Source organism: Vombatus ursinus, unplaced genomic scaffold, assembly GCF_900497805.2.
Source record: "Vombatus ursinus unplaced genomic scaffold, bare-nosed wombat genome assembly UNPS02014803.1, whole genome shotgun sequence".
Lineage (NCBI taxonomy): Eukaryota > Metazoa > Chordata > Mammalia > Diprotodontia > Vombatidae > Vombatus > Vombatus ursinus.
Window position 1 is genome coordinate 429505 of NW_020954581.1, and position 22484 is coordinate 451988.

Here is a 22484-nt window from a genome sequence, read left to right on the forward strand (position 1 = left end):
AAATAAATGTTGACATTTTTTAATTAAACAAAAGGAAAATAGGAGTTCTAGTCTCTGCCAAAAGAAGTACCAAACTGTAATGAGATCACAAATCAGTTTAAGTATACATGATCTTTAAAACTGATGAAACAATTGGCATATACTAAGAATGAGCAGCTAGGTGGTGCAGTGGATAGAGTGCTGGGCTTGGAGTCAGGAAGATTCATCTTCCTGAGTTTGAATCTAGCCTCAGGCACTTACTACCTGTGTGACTCTGGGCAAACCACTTAACCCTGTTTGCCTCAGTCTCCTCATCTATAACATGAGCTGGAGAAGGAAATGGTGAACCACTCCAGTATCTTTGCCAAGAAAACCCCAAACGAGGTCATGAAGAATTGAACATGACTGAAAAACAACCCAACAACAACAAATGTACCAGTCCGACATGGCTGAAATGACTGTACAACAGCAACGTATGCCAAGCATAGCTTTTCACAATTAGCATCCGATTTGATCCTCACAACAACCTTAGGATATAGGTGAGATTATTATCCCCTTTTTTATAGATGAGGAAACTGAGACAAACAGGGTTAAGTGACTTGCCCAAGGTTACACAGCTAGTAAAGTATCTGAGGCCAGATTTGAACTCAGGTTCTACTGACTCCAGACCAGGAATGTTATCCACAGTACCACCTGGCTACTCAACTCAGAAAGGGAGCATGTATATGTATGTATGTATTATGTATATATGCATGTATGCATTATACATACATGAATGTATATATGCATACCTATACAGACCTATATAATACACATGTGTGTATATGTCTATATATACATACCTATATACTCAACCATTTAATTGCATAAAGAACCCTTATTTCTTCAGTATGTTGTATTAATGTCTTTTTGCAGTAAAGAACTTTTGGTACAAATGGCTTTCATTTGTATCATGTTTGTCAGCAATATCAATGTGTACAGGAAACTATCCCCCATCCATTAAAAAACTTTTGTTATATAGTTTATCTTGAAATACAGCTCAGAGTCACATAATTCTAGGAATTTTTCTCTTCCATGAGGTGCTATATTTTTCTGTTATATGTGTCTGGTACAGGGTCAACATGAAACAATGGGTAGCTTGGCCATCAGGAGAGCAGGGCTATGTCCTTCATTCTGCTACTCACTTGTTATGTGATTATAGACAAGCTACTTCTGCTGTCTGGGCTTGGTTTTCTATATTGATTATACTTAATTAAAATACTTATTATAAAGCTCAAAATAAATATTTAAAGAACCAATGTTAACATCAAAATATTTTTAAAGTGATGTTACAGTTTGAGACTAGGGGCAAATTCTCTCAGTGAAACATGATGTAAAATGATTTTTGTATTTTTTCTTCTAATTGAATCCTTTTCTCTTATTTCCTTTTTTTTTTTTTTTTTTTTTTTTGGCCAGGGCTTTCCAGGAGAATTTGGAGAACGAGGCCCTGCTGGTCCTGATGGAAGCCCTGTAAGTTCACAATGATGGGTCTTGTTTTGCCTTTTTGAATAAGAGCCTGGTGTTATATAACTTATACTAGTTATATACAAATATATGTATATATGTATAATTTACACATATTATAAATATATGTATATCATACTCATTCATTCATCAAATATTCATTTGCTTACTATTTATAAAGCATTGTACTAGTTCTTCTATGAGGGAAAAAGGTGTCCTAGTGGAGCATAATAGGTAAAATAAGAAATTAACACAAATGATATACATAAATATAAATATACATATACATAAAACATAAAGATGAAAGAGAAAATAAAGGGAAGACCTAAATGCTATGTGTAGTTCTGAATGGGAGTGAGTTACTTTTAGGAGGGAGATCACAACAATAAAACTCACGGCCTCAAATATCCATACACAAATGCCCATAGTTTAGCAACAAGCCAAAGTAATTAAAGGTCCTAATGTAAAGAGGTTAATTTTATCTTGAGACTTGTGGGATGAAAGCCATGGATGAAGTATGGTTCTGGATGGGTATGCCTTATTCAGAAGAAATGCAATAGGTAAAAGGGAGGAGGTGGAGAAAGAATGTGTTTTATGGAGATAGATAAGGAAATCCAGGAAAAAGAAGGGAAAGTCTACTGGAGAACATTTGGGCAATGATTAATGAAGGGAGAAACAGAAGCAAATTTGTCATTAGGGTATGCTACAGACCAGATGAACAGAAAGAGGAAGTAGTTCCAGAAATATCGCACGCCTGACAAAAAACATGATGAAGTAGTGAGGGAGGACTTCAGTAATCCTAACATCAGCTGTAATGCTTCTTTTGCCAAAAGCAGAGCAATTAATAATTCCTTGATTCCCCTTAATGATGATTTCATGCTTCAAGAGGGAGGAACTTTTAAATCTGATTTTCACCAAAAAGAAGCAAGGCTGCCAGAGGAAAGTACGTGAAACTTAGAGGCAAATGAACACTCTATCTTAAACTGGGAGCAGAGAAAGCAAGGCAAGCTGGGCATAGTCTGATAAGCTCCCTAGATTTCTGGGAAAACAGATTCCAAAGAGTTCAGGAGAAGGATCGGTAGGATCCCATAGACTAAAATTTTACGAGGAAAAACGGCCAAAGAAAGAAAATTGGAAGACACAAAAGCAAACAATTATAATGCCAATGAGTTTGACTTTAATTTCTTTTTTTTTTTTTGCAAATACTTGATCAATATTTATTAAGTGCCTACTATGTGCCAGGCACTGCACTAAACTCTAGGGATACAAAAAGAGGCAAAAGATTATCCCTGCCTCAAGAAGCTTACAATCTAATGTGGGAGACAATATGCAAATAACAATGTAGAAGAAAAGCTATATGCAGGATAAATTGGAAATAATCAACACAGGGAAGGCACCAGAATTAAGGAGAGCCAGGAAATGCTTCTTGTGGAAGGTGAGATTTTAGGTGGGATTTGAAGGAAGCCAGGGAAGCCATGAGGAGGCCAAGATGAGGAGGGAGTTTTCTGTGTATGAGGGACAGCCAGTGAAAACATCTTCCTCTCTACTCTCTAGCTATTACTTCCTGTTCTAGTGCCTACCCCCCATTTTTATCCCTTACCACACTACCCATTTCATTTAACTAGTCTTTTTGCTTACAGGAGTTTGACTTTAATTTCTAGCAAAATCAAAGAATGAGTTGTTGAAGAGGTGGTTAGCAAACATCTAGAAAAAGAAGTGTTAATCACAAGGAGCTAGTAGGACTTCATAGCAAGTAATACATGTGTTTGTGGCTGATTTTCTAATAAATAATAAAAAATTTTTAAAGAAAAAAAACACTCTTCCAGGATAACTTTATTTACTTTTAGACACTTACTAAACTGGTAATGATTAGATTGCATTAGACATGATTTACCTAGGTTTTAGCAAAGTACATGATAAAATATTTCATGCTTTTCTAGTGGAAAGGATGGAAAAAAGTGGGCTAATTTATAATATAGATGTATTAAGAACTTTTTAAGTGACCAGATTCAGAGGGTAGTGATCAGTGGTTCCATAATAACTTGAAAGAAGGCTTCTAATGGAATGCCCCACGCTCTTCACTCAAACCTATCAGTGACTTGCATAAGTGACTAGATGGCAGATTATCAGATTTGTAGATAATACAAAGTTGGGAGGGATAGCTAACACACTGGATGACAGCAAGGATCAAAAGAGATCTTGATAAATAAGAACATTACAATAACTCTAAAAAACTTAACTTAATAGTCATAACTCTAAAGTCTTATACTTGGATTTAGAAAATTGACATCACTAGTATAGAGGCATTCAGACAGTTGTCTGAATAAGCAATGAGATGTGGAAACCCAAAGAGCTAATGCAGTTTGGGGCTATATTGAGAGGCTTAGGTTCCATGAGCAAAGAGGTAATGAGTCCCCACTGCTCTGGATAAAATGGTGCTATCCAAGATGATGGGGTAAAAAGCCAGTTTGGGGACTATAAAATAACTATAACCATTATCACTACCACCAAAAGATAGCTCAGCAAGTGCAGAGACTTTAGTAACAAGATCTTGTTTAGAGCAACTATCTTCCGACTTAGATAATTATAGTTTGTATAAATAACACGAGGTTGGGTACCAGTGTCAAGAGGCAGGAAGTTTAGCTAGAATAGAACATGATTTTTAAAAATAGAATTATCCTTAGATCTTTTCCCTTTTTTAATAGCATTTGTGTTAAAAAAAAAATTAGCCTTCTGTAAGCTATAATAGAATTATATTTAATTCATTTCTATGAATATCATTTTAAAGGGTTTTGTTGGTGGCATTGGCCCTCCTGGATTTCCTGGACTTAGGGTGAGTACAATTTATTGATTTTTTTTCATCTTTTAAATTTTTTTTTAAAAATCATTGCCTGATATAGATTTGATATAATGACACATAAGTATTTAGAAGTTAATCTTCAAAATGAGAATTTTTAATCTCATTACTTAGTATCAACCTTGCTCAAATTTATTTTTAAACATTTTTTAATTGAGAAAGAGAGCCAACTTTTCAGCCAGGAAGACATGGGTCAAAGTCGTGCCTCTGACACGTGTGGGCTTTGTGACCCTAAACAAGTCCCTTAACTTCTCAGTACTCTAAATATACTCTCTAAGACTCAGTTGAAGGGAATATGCCAGATTGGGGTGGAAAAAGGAGTGCCCTCACCTGGGAGTCCATTATACCAATAAAATCCCTATTCTTAAATGAGACATGGGCTATAATCTAATGGAATACATGTTTTTATTTAAGCTCAATATATGAGTATATATAGTTATGGATTTCCATAAAACTTACTAAAGAGTGATCAATATTTATAAACCTCCAAACCCACCAAAAACAAACATAAGGTCCTTTATTTTGTTTTTGAAACTCATTGGGTGGAGGTAGACAGTGTCTGCTCCATCTAATACTCATAAGCTCTTCATGGGTGAAGGGGTGATCTTGTATAGAGTATCACTGTGTTGTTTGCACATTCAATGGACTTCATCCCATTCCCTTGAATTTATTGTATCTTTTTAACCCTGACAGCTAATTGGTTGGTAATCCTTGTCTAATCCTTTCTGAGAATGTTGAACCTGAATTCCACTCCCCAAGCCCCACCCTTTTCATTTATAGACTGATTCTGAGTGAAACCCCACAGATTGAACCTGCTGAACATTCATGTTCATCTCCTTCCTTGATATTTCTCATTTGTGTTTCCTTCCATCTTGATGTCAAATGTGCTTCCTGATCAGATCCTGAACCAAGCTCTTAGCTGCTTGCTGGCCATAGTAGCCTGGATGGACTGTGACAAACAGACCTTCTCTGCACAAGAAATAGGAAATGAGATTGTGCAGACTGGAAGAAATTGAAACAATAATTATTCAGTGGTATCCAACCTAAGCAAGGATAGGAGCCAGAATTCACTTATATCATCCACCAAAGGGCCATAACACTAATTTTAACATTAATACATAATTCATTATCTATAATATAATTGACAAATATTTATACGATTCCATCTCTTCTTTAATTTTATATACAGTGTTTTTTTTCTTTGTGTTTACTTGAAGCACTACAGAAACACCTTTGACCATCCCTGGGTCAAATAGTACTAGTCCACAAAAGGATGGGGTTTCTAGTGAAGTTAGAAATCAATTCAATGGACTTCAATTGACATTTTTACGTGACTGTTACGTATGAGTTATGCTCAAGGTACAAAGATAAAAAATGACCAAGTCTGTGGGCCTCAAGAACCTAACATCCAATATAAGTTCACATATTTCTTGTGGAGATGATAAATCTATTCAGGGATTCTCTTCACGTAAATCTAAACATATTCCTTTTACTGAGGACAGCAAACATTTCTCTAGAATGCAATATTGGGAAGTTTAAATACTCTCCCCCAAAACTCTTATACACGTCTTCACCCTTATCAATAACTACTTGGTGGAAATGGCAATAGATTTAGATCTAAAGGAAAATCTGATTAATTCAGGTTCCACAGATTTTTAATTTTTATTGATATACTTTATTTTTAAATAAGAGACACTGCCACATACATGTTCAAATGAGTCACTCCAAAAGTATTCCCCAAATTAAAGCAAAATGTGCTTATCATGACCAATAGTTCATACAATTTCCACTTTTGTAATTTGCTGATTAGTCACAGCAACAAGAACTGATCGATGCATACTTTAATCTTAATTATTTCATACCGATATTGTCTGCTGCCTTTGATTTGAGTTTAATAATAATAGCTAGCAGTTTTATAGTGCAGTAGGATTTGTAAAGTGATTTACAGATATTATCTCATTTAATCTTCACAACAACCCTGGGAGATAGATGTTATTATTATATCCCATTTTACAGAGAAGGGAACAGGGTCACGTGGCTAGTAAGTATCTGAGGCCAAGTCTGAACATGGATATTCCTGACTGCAGTACTCCATCCAGTGCCACCAACCTGAAGTTAGCATCTTTTGATGTTTTGTCTATATTGTTTTGCTCAGGGCACATATTGGTCTTTTCATTATGCTTTCTTCATTCTGCATTACTTCATATAAGGCTTTGGTTTCTTTGTGTATAAAATGGAGATGATAATAATTATAGCACCTACCTGTCTCGTAAGTTTTTTTTGTGAGGCCCAAATGAGATAATATTTATCTATAAAGCTCATTGCAAATATTTATATAAATGTCAGCTATTATTAATTTTAAGTAATTTAAATGGTCTAATTTGTCTTTTTTTTTTTTGATGAGGCTATTGGGGTTAAGTAATTTGCCTAGAGTCACACAGCTAGTGAGTGTCAAGTGTTTGGTCTGAGACTGGATTTGAACTCAGGTCCTCCTGACTCCAGGGCCTGTGCTCTCTCCACTGTGCCACCTAGCTGCCCTGGTCTTTCTTAACCTCATCCATCCTATGTTTTGTTTTAAAATACTTCCCCAATTTGTAGTAGTGGAAAATTCATACATACATACACACACATGCACATATATATATATAATAAAGCAATATAGCATATGTGTATATATCTCTATATATGTGTGTATACATAGAAAGAGAGAGACAGTGTGTTATGCTGAGGTTTACTCTTCAGTTATCTTCAGCTCTCACTGGGTAAATAGCACAGGATTCTCTACAAAGACCTATTCCAATTATTCATCTTAGAATGGATGAGAACCTGAGTTCTAGAAGGCTATGTCAGTGGGTTACAAGGTCTAGAAGGTTCTAGCATGCTGAGAAGGTTTTGGTCAGAGCAATGGGCAGAATCTTCTGCTGAAAGATCAGCCCGGCTAAGTGCAGAGAAGCCCATCGCCACCAGGCTGACCACTTGCTGATGAATGCTTTGTCCATGGTAACCCACGGAGCTAACAAAAAAATGCAAAATGCTCCCTCAGTGCTATGTATAACTTGACTGTTGGTACTCTAAAGATGAGATCCTTGTTCAGTGACCTGTGGGTGCACCTACTACTGGAAAAATCAAATGCGAAATAAGTATGAGGAAGTTTAGGAGGGCACTAGCTTTTGGGGGAATCCAAAAAGGCTTTATGTTGAAGGCGGTGCTTGAACTGAGTCTTGTAGCAATGGTTCCTATGAGGCAAAAGTGAATGCATTCCAACCAAGGAGGATGACCAGCACTAAGTCACAGAAACCCATCCCCACATACTTAACTACTTTTTCAGTCTTCTTTACTCCCTGTCATATGCTCTTTGATCGAGTGACCCTGGTCCCCTTATTCTGCAAACAAGACACAGTGCTCAGAATGCTTGTGTGTGCATACCTCTGCTACAAAAGATATGGAAGAGAAGCCTATATGTGTGTGTATGTGTATTATATGTGCATATGCACATACGCACGTGTATGTATTATTAGCTGGTATATTAAACACATACGCATATATATGTGTATATGTGTGTAGTGAGAGATCTTTAGATAAAGCAGAGGTTCACACATATACACACGTATCCATATGCAACTAGAGAGAGAAAGATGTGGCCTACTGAGGTCTCTATAGATCTTTCTCTAGATGTATATAGATATGTGTATATACCTCCGCTATATCCATATATTTCTCTAAAATACACATATATATATACACATATATGTTCACATGTGTCTATGCATACATATACACATATGTGGACTTCTTTTCCATACTTCTTTTAGCTTTATAATTTTCAAAGACTTCTCATAATATTCTTTCAGCTCATTGTGTTTTATGGATGTTAGTTTTTGAACATCTTGAACTCTGAATAAACTTGCTACTGTAATTTTGAGAATACAAACTTCCAATTGACAAATTTTTGGATGCACAAGTAATGATGTATTAGCATAACGTATCTATTTTAACAAGCTGGAAAGTATTACTCTTTTCCTTCCCACTGTCATGTGTATTTCAGGATTAAACATGTTGGAAACTATCTTAGTTTTACTTCAAATTAGGACTTACAGAAACAAAGCTGTCTCAAGCATAGTATTCCTCAATTTCTCTGTCAAATTTTCCATTCTTAAATGTTGTTTTATGCAATTATAGATTGCTGGAATTACCCTATTATATTGGGAAGTAAAACAGAAACTTTTAAAAAATAAAATATTCTATTCCAAAAGGCATCTTTAATAGTTGGGTTTTTTTCCTTTTGTAAAAAGTGATGGTAGAGATAACATTCAGTAGAAAAGGGACACTCATATTGGCCTATCTATTTTGGCCTTGGTTAAAGTACCATCACTTCAATAAACATTCATTAAAAAAACCTACTATGTTCAAGATTCTAAGCCCTGGACCTATAATTTAATGGGTAATTTAATTGAATCAGGCTACTTATGTTTTTGTTTCTTGTTCCTGATTTGGTTTTTTGAGGCAGTCACGGTTGTGATTTGCCCAGGGTCACACAGCTAGTAAGCGTCTGAAATCATATTTGAACTCAGGTCCTTCTGATAGCAGGACCAGTGCTCTATCCACTGCACCCCCCCAGCTGCCCCAATCTGGCTACTTCTGAATGAAAAAACTTTGTCTACCAATGCAAGCCAGCAAATTCTCTGCAACTGAGTCTTACTCTGTTGCCTAAAGCACCTTGAGTTTAAGGCTCTCGTCCAAAGTTACATAGCCACTATCTGTCAGAGGTGATGGTTGAACTTAGGTCTTCTTGGCTTCAAACCTGGCTCACTATCCACTCTGCTACCCTACCTCTCTTGTTAGGGATATAGAGATTAAAAAAAAAAAAGACCCAGTCTCTGTCTGTAAGGAATCATAGTAAATATGTAAGAATATCACAGGGTAAAAAGTGACTGGAGGAACAGGAGAAATCTAGGCAAAATCCTCCACTTAAATTTGAGTAGAACAAATAGATATCAAACCTGAAAGAGAGATCCCCATCCAACTAAGGTTTAGAATACCAGGAAATAAGTAATAGGCTCTTTATATCAATTTCACAAAGCATCTGGAAGCTCATACAGAGATATAGAAGTATGGAGAACATTAGTGGTGAAGAATTTTATGTTAGAACAATGAAAAAGGTCCAACAGAGAATTTTTTTCCTTACTGAATCCAACTTTGAAGCTGGATCATCCTCATATGTTTGATTTTCCAATGGCATAATAAAATACTAGGATTAAATCGAATCAATAAATATTTATTGTTCAGGGAACTAAGAGATTCAAGAAGGAATCACATATGGTAACTTATAATATGGCTCAATGATTCTAGAAAAGTCAAATCATAACTCAGAGGATTATAGAAATGTCACAGGGCAGTGCATATAATTAAATTACCAAATGAGGGATAGTAACAGGAAACATTATGGGAGATTAGAAGAAATAAAAATTGATTATGGTCTAAGACAGCCCAGAAAGGCTTCATGGAGGATTTGCATGGACAGGTAGGATTTGGGCAGACCAAGAGGATTGCAGATCTTCAAGCTGGAAGGAATGTTATGCATTCACCTACATTCTAGACTAGATGGCTGAGGCCCAGAAATATTTGCTGTGTTTTCAAGGTCACAGAGGTAGCAGTGGAATAAGGATTTGAACCTAGATATCCAGATTCCAAATGCACTGCCCCTGTCACTACCACCTCAGCTAGAATGTCTGAGGGAACAAAGTGTAAATTAATTTGACCAAAGCCAAGTGTTCATTGAACCATATACTCTTTATAATCTTCCTGGATTCTTAATAGGACTCATTTTTTAAACTGCCTTGCAGGGTGCTGTTGGCCCCGTGGGAGCAAGTGGACCTTCTGGGATTCCTGGGCCCATGGTATGGTTTTGATTGTTTAAGTGATATCCCTCTTTGACTGATTTATGATTGCAAGAGTGACAGTGAAAATATTTTTCCCCCTAGGGTCTTCCAGGGAATATGGGGCAACCTGGAATCAAAGGTGATAAGGTGATCTAAATATTTCCATTAAAATAGAGATCATTCATTTTCTCTTAAATTTTACTTTTTTAAAATTTTTTTTACTGCTTTTACCTTCAAAAAATGTTTTTCAAATAGCTTTTCCATTTACTTGCCTTCACTTAAACCCTCAGTCATATTTCGATCTTGCTTATGGATGCTTTTCAGTACTATGTGGATCAGAGAAAGATTCGCATGTGGTTCAGTTGAATTGATATTTTTGTTCTTATAATACTGTTGTCTTTGCAAATCCATTATTTTAAATTCAGTGTCTGCCTGTGTATAATACCATGTTGTTTAGGGTGAACAAGGCATTGTAGGAGAGCCAGGAGAACCGGGGTATCCTGGAGACAAGGTAATTTTTGTGGAATAATTTCTACATAAATTGACAAAAGCTAGTGAAATATAATATGGAAATATTTTTTAAAAAGGCATAATATGTACCTTTCATTAGGTTTATCAGTAAACAAAGCCCTTACATGATTTGGACAACAAATTCACTAGTTTATAAAAATTATTAAGATGTTGTAAGCCTGAATTTTTTGTTTTTCTAATCTTCTTTTGACCCCAGATATTTTTATACCATTTTGTTTTAGTGTATGACAACATCTGAATGAAAAAGCAATGTGATTTAAATTGCCTTGTTGAAACGTATCTCAAATGTTCCGTATGCTGTGATACATTTTGTATGTGTCACTCACAAATAAGGCTGTAGCTGCCTTTTGTGGTGCGATGATTGCTCTCTTTCCTGAATTGCTGTTTTCTTCTAGGGAGCTCTTGGTTTGCCAGGACCACCAGGGATGAGAGGAAAGCCAGGACCTTCTGTAGGTTTGAACTTTTACTTTGCTCTTTCTGATTGTATCAGTGCAAGTCATAGCATGAAGTTAAATACTTGTTAGTCTTAGTGGCTATGAGAAGGTTTCAAACTCACTGGTCCTGCCTTTCCTATCCTCAGTTTCAGGGCTCAGCTACTACAGTACTTAGCTCACATTCCACAGACTATTGGTCTCCAATCCCTTTTAGTCTAGGCAAAAGCCAAATTTCTATGAACCCTAAAGACTTTGGAGGGTTGTGGTATTCCCCTAGATGACATATTACAAGAAGTGTTTAATTTGAATCATATGTTTTCAAACCCGAAAATAGACAATATCTTAAATAATGATTTTTATTTTTCCAAGTAACTGACAGATTAAGGAAAAAGTCCTCAAGAGAGATACCATGCCATGCTAACTCTTCTGCCAAGGGGCGCTACTTTCTTTCTTTCTATAGTTCCTGAACATTCATTGCTGAAAAGAGAAAGATCTTTTATCTAAGACAACACATTACCACAAACACAGAACCACAATTAATAAACAGAATATGATTAATTCACCCATCTACCTCATACACTTTTTTATTAATTTATTTTGATTTATCAATAATCACTTCCATAAGCTTTTGAGTTTTAAATTTTTCTCCCCCTCCCTCCCCAAGACAGTGCACAATCTGATATAGGCTATACATATACATTCCTAATAAACATATTTTCACATTAGTGATGTCGTAAGTAAGAATTAGAACCAATAGGAGGAACCACCAGAAAGAGGAAACAAAACACAACAGAAGAAAAAAATAGCAAATAGTATGCTTCAATCTGCATTCAAACTCCATAGTTCTTTCTTCTTTGTGGATAGCATTTTCCATCATGAGGCCTTTGGAGATGTCTTAGATCCTTGTATTTCTGAGAAGGGTTAAGTTACCTCGTATACTTTTAATGAAATCATTTTGCAAAGCCAAAACTGTTAAAAAATCAAAGTTATTGCTAGCTCTACAATTCATACAAACACAGCATGTGGTTCTCCTAAGCCCTCTAGAGAAACAGCTCTTTCCCCTCTCCTGAAAAATTTACACATGTTTCATTTTATAAAGCCATGATGGCAACATTAGGTCAAGGACGCAGGCTATAGAATATTAGCTTTTTAGAAATCCTTGATTTTATCCCATCCCATGCAGCTTCCTGAAATTATATTTCAAAGGCATCTTCTATGGTTGAACTATCCCAAAAGACAATAAGACATTTCCTGTCAGCCTTTGGAAAGAACTCTCATCTTTAGGGATCATATGTCAATCTTGATAGCTTTGCCTGTTTGTGTGGCATCAAAGTAGTTTACCCATTAACTTTTGGTAAATCCTATGGAATACTGAATAATAGCACTCTGGACTTGGAATCAGGGAGATCTGGTTTTAAATTCTTCTGTTAATAGTAGCTTTGTGACCAGGAACAAATGACTCTTTGAATGTTAATTTCTTCATCCATAAAATGGGGATAATGATCTGTGGTTTTGTTGTAAGGCTCAAATGGGATAAAGTATGTAAATGCTTTATGAAACTTAAAGAGACTATACCAATAGCAATTCATCATCAATTAAGAGGGTGAAACTCATGGAACCATAATAAACCAACAAAAGATTTGTGAAACTCAGGTTCACAAGAATATTTTCCAATTTTTAGTTGGCCAACATAGTAGGAACTTCTGGAAATTGAAGTAGGAGCTTGCTCTTATTTTCTATAATGATATTCAAGGTGAGGATTTTTCAGGTTTTTAAATAATTATTTCACCATTGTTTGCAAAGAGTGAGGGCAGAGAAGATGCAAAACACTATTTAAACCAAACAAGTGATAAGTACTATTAGTTGAACTCAACAAATATTTATAAAGTGCCTACTATGAAGGAGATACAGTCCCTACCTTCAAGGAGTTTACATATGATTTAGTAAAATATGACATGTTACATACATACAATGTAGGGTAATTTGATGGGAACCAAGGAGAACTCTAGAGAAAGTGGTCAAGGAAAATCTGCAAAAGAGTACTCTCAAGGGAGGCTTCACTGAGCTAAATCTTGAAGGAATGGAAGGAGTCTTCAAGGTGGAAATGCAGAAGGAATGCATTCCAGGAGTGGGAGATTGCATGATACTCTGTTAAGGTCTTTTGACACAATTGCTTATTCAAGTCATATGTACACGAAGCAAATATGTTCATATTGTTTTGTACTGTTTAATCTAAATCATCTTAGTTAGCAGCAGATGATAGTGAAAGATCATTGGACTGAATGTCAGGAGATACCTAGCTTCTGGTCCCAGATATGTGGGGATCTCTGGCAAAATCACCTAACTTTTCCTGGATTTATTGTCATTTGTAAAATGAGCAAGCTGAATGTTCAGTAGAACATAAGCTCTTGAGAGCAAGAGCTGTTCCACTTTTGCCTTTTCATTCCCTTAGTGAGTGCTTAATAAATGTTTATTGATTTATTGGTTGAACTAAATGATCTCTAAGAGCCTTTCTAGATTTGTGGCTATTATTTTCTTCCCCCTTAGTACTATTATTCAATATGATACTGTAGAGGAAAGATAAGGTTTGATGAAGTAATCTATTTCTTGTCCCCTCTTTAATATCCTACCTTAAAACCTGTGCTATTATAGGAGCATAAATCAGGACTTAGTCCCAAACATCTTTGTTCTGTATAATTTTTTCAACATTTATTTGTGACCCAGTAACAATAAATTAGAAGGTGATTTTGTCTGGAAACATTACCTTCAAACACCTGTTTGAATAATATTTTGTTCAGAAAGAGCAGTTCTCACAATAAGAAACTAACTCCCGCACATAACCGAGTAACTTATCACTTCCCCAAAACATTTGTTTACCATCATTGGTAGACCACCAAAGTCATACGGATATCTTTACTATTTTATATCTCTCCCATTTTTTTGTTATTGTTCACAATCCTGCTGTTAATGATGTTATTTCCAAATGGGCCTAATCTGTAATGTGTAGATTCTTGCTTAGTAAGGAAGAATTTCTTGATATTGAGGTTTGTTATATATTTTTAAAGGTTAAGGAGGGAGCCTCTGGAATTTCTTTCTCTGGAATTTTTAAAAATAATGGAAATTATCCCCATGGAATACTTAAGAATTATTATTTCCTTAAGGCAGAAGATTAGACTATACTCTTCAGTGATTCTTCCAGCCTTAGGATAATATGTTTATGTGAACAGTTGTGTACTTAGTTTCTGCCATGTGTGTATATTGAATATTTCAGTATCTTCAAAAGATGTTTTCTCACAAATGTGTCCATTTTAGATTAAATCAGAAGGGACTTCAGGAATCATGGATTAATGAGAGATTTTGCTTACTCTCAACTCTTTCATTACCTCAAAACATCTAATAATGATCCAAATAAACTAAAAATGAAAAATAAACTACAAAAGTTGGATAGGGAAAAAAGCACCACTGGAAGGAAAAACACTAGAGAAACTAAAGAGATAAACAAAAAAACCAAAAACAACCAAAATACTCATACAGTGAAGAAGTACTATAAAGCAAGAGAATGCCAAGAGAAAATTCCAGAAAAGTTATTTTTAAATGATTACAACTAGTTCTCCTGAAAGCAGAATGGAAAGACCACAAGACCCCTAGGAGTGATTGGAAGGTTTAATAAAATAATTTTAAAAGGCATCTTAATGAAGTGGGGAAAGCAATGACTCTTAAGTCAGAGTATGAGTGTTCAAGTCTCACCTGTGACACTACCTGGGTGACCGTGGACAAATAATTTAACTTCCCATGGCTTCTGTTTCCTAATTTGCAAAATGATGCTGTTGTAGGTGGCCTCTGTGTTCCCTTCCACCTCTAGATCTATCACTTTGTGACCCTTTCATAGTAAATTAAATCAGAGCTCATAATGAAAAACTTGAGAGGAAACTTTATGGTTTGGAGCAGAAGCTAGACAAACTTAGCAAAGAAATTGAGAGCCTAAAAACTGAGGGAAAATTATTCAACAATCAATGATATAACTAGAAATATTAAAGAAATATCAAAAAGTAGCAATATTGGGAGACCATGTAGTGTATCTATAGTAAAAATAATCAAACAAGAAGACAGGAATCTGATAAATCATCTAAGAATCATTGAATTCCAAAAAAAATCAGAAGGTAAAATATTAATATCATTATTACAAGGAAATCATAAAAGAAAATTGCTTGGAACTATTGGAACTAAATGGCAAAATGGAACTTAAAGTAATGCATAGTACATCACCAGAAAGGAGCCCTTGATTCAACTCACCAAGAAATGTTATTGTAAAACTACAACATGATTTCAAAGAGAAAATATTACATAAGCCTAGGAAGAAGATCATATAGAAAGAAAATTCAATGAGGCTTGCAAATGGCTACTCCAAACAATAAAAAAGAAAGAAAAATTATAATATGCCATACTATGAAATATCATGAGATAGAAAGCTATCCTTAAAGCTAAGAAAAACCTGGATTCAAGTCCCACATTTGACATATATTGACTGTGTAACCTGGAGCAAGTTATTTAATCTCAGTGTCCCAAGCAATTTCCTAAGACTATATTGTAAAACAGATACCAATCCACATTTATACAGGGAGTGTCCTCATGAGGACTTCTCAACTCTCAGAAATGATGGGTCCAACAAACAAGCAAGTAAACAAAAACAACTTAATCATAATCATTTAACGTAAATAGGATGAATTCACCCATAAAAATTTAAGAAAGTAGAAGAAAGGATTAGAAATTAAACCTCAATAATTTTCTGTTTATAAGAAACACAAGCAAAATAGAGACTAATAGTTAAAATGAAGGGAGAGATTGTTTCTATCATCATCTTAGATGAGGCAGCAGTAAATATGTTGCAATACAATCAAGAGAAACAATGTTAAAGACATCATAGATAATGAAACAATATTAATAGTAAATATTTGCTTCAAACATCATAACATTAAATCAATAAGGGAAAAGCTAAATGAATTTTAAGAACTAGATCAGAAGACAAGAATTGTTGGTCATTTCATTTTGTCTTTTGAAGACTTTCATACTGTTTCAGAAAGATGGAGGAGGAGGAGGGAAAGGATCTAATCGGAATGCTACAAAAGTTATATATGATAGAACTTGAATGATTATTGAATGGGAAACAAAGACTATAATTATTTTTCAGTACCTAACACAAAGCCTTGCATATGTAGGTTCTTTTAAAACAATTTTATTGATACCTTTTGTTTTTATATCACCTAAATTTTCCCCTGTATCCCTCCCTCCCTCTCCCAGAAAGTCATTCCTAATAACAAAGGATTTAAAAAAGAAGAGGGAAATCAGCAAAATTGATCAATCATTTAAAATTATAATAATATATACAATGTTCCATACCTGTGTGCATCCCTCCCCACCTGTAAAAAGGAATGGGGAAAGATATATTTTCATATCTCTTCTTTGGGGCCAAGCTTCTTCTTGAAAATTTTACTTCATTTATTTCTTACTGTTTTGTGGTTGTTCTTTTAAGTTACATTTTTGTAGTTGTTGTGTATATCATTTTCATGGCTTTGCTTTGCATCAGTTCATGTAAGTCTTTCCAGGTTTTTCTGAAACCATCCTGTTTGTCATTTCTTATAACACAATAATATTCCATTACAATCATACACCACAGGTTGTTTAGGCATTCCCTAATGGATGAGCATCCCTTTGATTTCCAATTCTTAGCCATCACAAAAAGAGCTGCTATAAATATCTCCCTGAGTTCAAATCCAGCCTCAGACACTTATTAGCTGTATGACCTTGGGCAAGTCATTCAACAACAGCAACAGAATTCCTGACTACAAAGTCAGTGCTCTATTCACTGTGCCACCCACCTGAAGAAATTCTAGATAAATCAAGAAAAAAAGGAAAAAAATTTGAAAGAAGAAACATAGCCAATTATTTTGATTATTTTTTCATTCATTGTTTAAATAAAGCAACATTTTGTGTTCAGATAGAGAAATTTTTGCCTGTGAAACAATGAATGAAAAATTAATCAAGATAATTTACAGCTTCAATAAATTCTGATAGGTTACAGAATAAAATCAGCGGGGGGGGGGGGTGGCAACAGCCCATCTGTATATTGCTAACAAAATCCTTAAGGAGGAGATTGGAGATTTTAAAAATTAAAAAACAAAATGTACTAAATATATAGGAATTAACATATCAAGAGACAGGCAAAATGTATATATACATAAATAGAAAACAATTATTTTTAACAGAAATAAAAGAAGACCCAAAGAAATGGAGACCTTTACTGCTCATGGAGAGGTTATACTAATATACTAAAAAATAATACTACTCAAATTACTCTATGTTTAATGCAAAAAAATAATTACAGAGGAATGCTATGTGAAATAAAATAATTTTTAAAAACCAATTTGGAAGTGATCAATAATATCAAGATATATAATGAGAGAACAAAGGAAGCAATAGGGCAACAACATTTACTAAGTGCTTGCTACATTCCAGGGTTTTGAAACCAGATCGCAAACTATAATACAAAGTAACAATTATCAATACTATATGTTTCTGGATTCAAAAATTAAAAGATCAGTGGAATACACTAAATAAGAAAGACCTAGGGAAAATATGAATAGTAATCTAATGTTAGAAAAACCTAAAAACTTAAGCTACTATGGAGGAGATTCTATTTGACAAAGGATGCTAGGAAAACTGATAGCGATGTGGTGGAAAAATCGGTCTTGGTCAGGATTTTATGCCTTATACTACAATAAATTCCAGATGAATGAATAATTTATTCATAAATAGTTACATCATACAGAAATTAAAGGAAAATGGAAGGTGGTATTTTTTCATAATTATAGACATGGGAATAAGTAGTGATTAGATGTGAAATAGAAATGATCATATATGACAACACTTCAAGAAATCTGCGATTAAGATATTTGGTTATTTCTTCCAAAAAATGAAGACTAAAACAAATTCATGCTTCACTAGCCTAGGAGATTCTCATTATTTTCTTTCCATAAGCACACTGAGTGCCTTCCTCATATTATCTCTCTTTTCAAATTTCAATTATTTTTTTTATTTTGAACTTAATAAACACCAATAAAATGGGCATTTCCATATACATATTAGAACAGGGGAAAAAAAGAAGATTGTACCTGAAACTAAAGAACTTAATTATGTCTAGCTTGCTTTTCTTTTTAATTATGTAATTTCAATCCATGGCTTTCAATGCTTACGTGTTTTTATGTACTTCTGTGTAGCCTCCCTCCTGTTCTCTTTTCTGCATTAAAAAATATCTCAGTGACCCTATTTGGCTTTTTTTCCACACTCTGTTGTTATTCATGCTCACCGTCCTACCCTTCTTTCTGGAAAAAATAGTAAAAAAAAATCCCTTGTAACAAATATACGTAGTTAATCAAAATAAATTCTCACATTATCATGTCCAAAAATGTATTTCTTTTTCTGAATTTTGAGTTTATCTCATCTCTCTCATGTAGTGGGTAGCATGCTTCATCAGTCAGCATATCTGAACATTGCATTGATCAAAGTTCTCATATTTTTTTAGATTGTTTTTCTAAAAATTGTTCTTCTGAGCCTGCTCACATCACTCTGCATCAGTTCTTCTACAGGGATGGGGAACCTGCATCCTGAAGGCCAAACTTCACAGAACAAATCCCCTTAATAAAAGGATTTGTTCAGTAAAATTTGGACTCAGTCAAAGGGCTGCACTTGAGGACCTAGAGAACCACATGTGGCCTCGGTCACAGGTTCCCCACCCCTAATAGGAGTTCCTCAGTTTCTCTGAAACCATTCATTTCATCTTTCATATTATAAATAATATTCCATTGCATCCATATGCCATAATTTGTTCAGCTATTACCTAATAAATGGGCACCTCTTTAGTTTCCAGTTCTAAAAAAAGCTACTATAAATATTTTTGTACATATAGAGCATTTTTCTCTTTTCTTTGAGCTAATTAGGGGCATAAACCTAGTAATGATATAGCTGGACCAAAAGTTTTGTAAGTATTCATCTCTTTCCTCTACAATTTTATTAGGATATAACTGGACAAAAACATTTTATAATTTCCTCTACTTCTTCCATTTTAAATACATCTTTCTTTTTCATTTCTGATAGGAATAATTGCATTTTCAAATCACTTTTTAATCTAAGAAGCTAGCTATTTAATCAAATGTCCAATTTGTTTTCTTCTTTCTTTTGTTGGCAAAAGGATTAAATACAAATTTTCTCTAAGAACTGTTTGAGTTGCATCTCATAAATCTGATCTGTTGTCTCATCATCATTTTATTTGATTAATTTTTTATTGTTGCTACAATTTGCTCTTTGACTCATCAATTCTTTATAATTATGATGTTCAGTGTCCAATTACTTTTTGATTCTTTTAGGGCCATTTATTGAATATTGAATTGAATTTTTCTTACATTATTACTATCAATGAATGCTGTATTTAGTAAGTCTCCTTTTTTACATTTTTTGGGTGAGGTCCTTATGCCCCCAATTCATGTTCAATTTTTGTAAGGGTGTCATATACATCTGAGAGGTATATAAATTCCTTTGTATTCCTATTCAGTAATCATTACAGATCAATCATCTCTATTTTTTCTTAAATGTTAACAAAGTCTTTAGCTTTTTTCTTATTTATTTTTTATTAGATTTGTCTAATTCTAAAAGGAGGTACATTAAAGTACCCCATTATTATAATTTTACTTTCCAATTTTCCCTTCAGCTTAATGAAATTTTACTTTAAATATTTGGATGTTTACATTAGGCACAAATGTACTAATTGTTGATTTTTATTATATATGTTGTCTATAAGTAAAATTCAATTTCTCTGCTTATCTCTTTTTACCTTACCTGTATTTACTGTAGCCTTATTTGAATTCATGACTGCTACCCTCCCTTTTTTTTTAAGTTCAGCTGAAGCCTAATATATTTTGGAATAGCACTTCATTCTAACTGTATAAAAATCTTTGGGTTTCAAGTGTATTTCTTGCAAACAATATATTGTGAGATTCTGACTTCTAAATCATTTGACCATTCTCTTCTGTTTTATGGATGAGTTAATCTCATTCACAATCGTGATTGTTAATTGTGTGTTTCCCTTCATCCTGTATGTATTCTTGTAATTTGTCCTCTTTTTTTCTCTCACATTCCCCTTCACAAAAAAAAAGGATGCGGTAGAAGAGAAGTCATTTAACTGAAACTTGTGATCTCACCTGTGAAAAAGCCAGTTGCTTCTATGCTGCATTTATTCTTTTCTTTTACCCTATTCTTCATCCTGTGTTCTTAATCTTTCTTCCTTTTATCCTCTCTTTACATTTGTACCCACAATATTCAAGTTTGTTTGGTTTCTGACCATTCCCTTACTGATCCTGCCCTTTCTCATATTTCACTCTAACCCCACCCCATTTCTTTCTCCTACTACTTCCCTATTGAGTGTAATATATTTATAGAGGAAAATTTGTGTGTGTTTGAATGTTTAAGCATATGGTCTTCGTCTTATGCACTTCTATTATACAATAGTGATATCATCCTGGTTATTCTGCCTTTCCTCCCCAGCATTGTCCCCTTTTCCTCCCATTTTGGTATTCTATTGAAGACAAAGCAAAACCATTCATAGATCTGCCAGCATTTTAACTTCTTTATGACTCTTAAAGATATTAGAGTTCAGAGAAATCAATTATGTCTTATCTCTATTAACATGTAAACAGTTTATCCACACATATTCTCTTTCAATCAAATAAATATGTCTGATTTTCCCATGTTTCTCTTGGTGCATGCATTTGCATTTCAAAACATCTACTTAGTTCTGGCCTTTTAAGACTGCTTAGAAATCCTCTATTGCATTACAATTCTTTTTTTTTCTGCTTACAGGCCCTTAATCTACACACATACATACATATATTCAGCACTGCACAGTACATTTACAAAAATTCACACTTAATTGTATAAAAACCTTAGAAACAAAAGAATATTAATAGATAAGGTAAGAAGAAATATTAGACACAGCCTTTCTTTACCACAATGCAATAGAAATTATATTCAGTAAAGAGCAGTTGAAGAAAGCATTAAAATTAGAGACTAAATGACTTAATCCTAAGAAAATGGTATGTTAAAGAACAAATCGTAAAAAACAGGTGATTTTTATCAAAGAAAATTATGAGAAAATAACAAATTTGTAGGATACAGCCAAAGGAGCCTTTATAGGAAAACGTAAAATTGTCAAATGTCCCCACTGAAAAAAAGAGAGAAGGAATAGATTAATGAATTGGGTATATGACAACTAGAAAACCAACAAATTTTAAAACCTTAATTAAACTCCCCACAAAAATTCCAAAAATCAAAGAATATATTAATACTAATGAATGCAAAAGACATCATTGAATTAATAAATAAGACTAGGAACTGATTTTGGGGGGAATACATAGATAAACTATTAGCTAATTTGATTAATAAGAAAGTAGAAAAACCACATTATTAGCACCAAAAATGAAAAATGAGAATTCAAAACAAATGAAGAAGAAGCAGAGGAAGTTACTAGAAACAGTTTTGCCCAGCTACATGCCAATACAACTGAAGGAAAGTGCATATTCATAAAAAAATATCAAGTGCCCGGACTAGCAGTATAAGAATTTAAAAATTCAAATAATCCACAACTGCAGGAAAAAATTGAAAAGGCCATAAATAATCTCTTATAGGAAAAAAAAACAGTAACAAATGAATTTACAAATTAATTCTATCAAACATTCAAAGAATAGTTTATTAGGTTGTAAGCTTTAAGGACTGAGAGGATGATGTTGCCTTCTAGAGTAAAAGGAAGTTGGGGGGGTAGATAATGAGTTCCATTTGGGACATATTAGTTTAAGATGTCTACTAAGCATCCATGAAAGATTAGTAAAGTGGTTTATAGCACCACATCTAAAAGGTCATAACTAGACTGGATTTATGCCAGGAATTCAGGTTTGATTCTGTATTAGGAAAACTATAAATAAAATAAAACCTAATAAGAAAAAGAACAGAAATCTTGTGAGTATGTTCATAGATGCAGAAAAAAACTTTTAAAACAAAATACTATGCCCATTTATATTTTTAAAAGAACATTAAAAACATAAAAATTGATAGACTTTTGCTTAATATAATATGTATGTAATTGTAATAAACTAGAAATCTTTCCATTGAGATTAAGTAAAGCAAGGATATCCATCATCACCACTAATATCTTATAAAGCACTAGAAATGCTAGCTATAGCAAAAAGAAAATAAAAA

General features: G+C 33.9%; 1 protein-coding gene across 1 annotated transcript in view; it reads left to right on the top strand.

Moving 5' to 3' along the window:
• COL24A1 (collagen type XXIV alpha 1 chain) overlaps nt 1-22484 on the top strand; it is a 369727-nt gene that overhangs the window by 121137 nt on the left and 226106 nt on the right. The window contains exons 14-19 of the mRNA XM_027873950.1: nt 1435-1488; nt 4271-4315; nt 10183-10236; nt 10321-10365; nt 10676-10729; nt 11145-11198. Coding sequence (XP_027729751.1) covers nt 1435-1488; nt 4271-4315; nt 10183-10236; nt 10321-10365; nt 10676-10729; nt 11145-11198 — 306 coding nt within the window. The remainder of the gene's footprint in view (nt 1-1434; nt 1489-4270; nt 4316-10182; nt 10237-10320; nt 10366-10675; nt 10730-11144; nt 11199-22484) is intronic.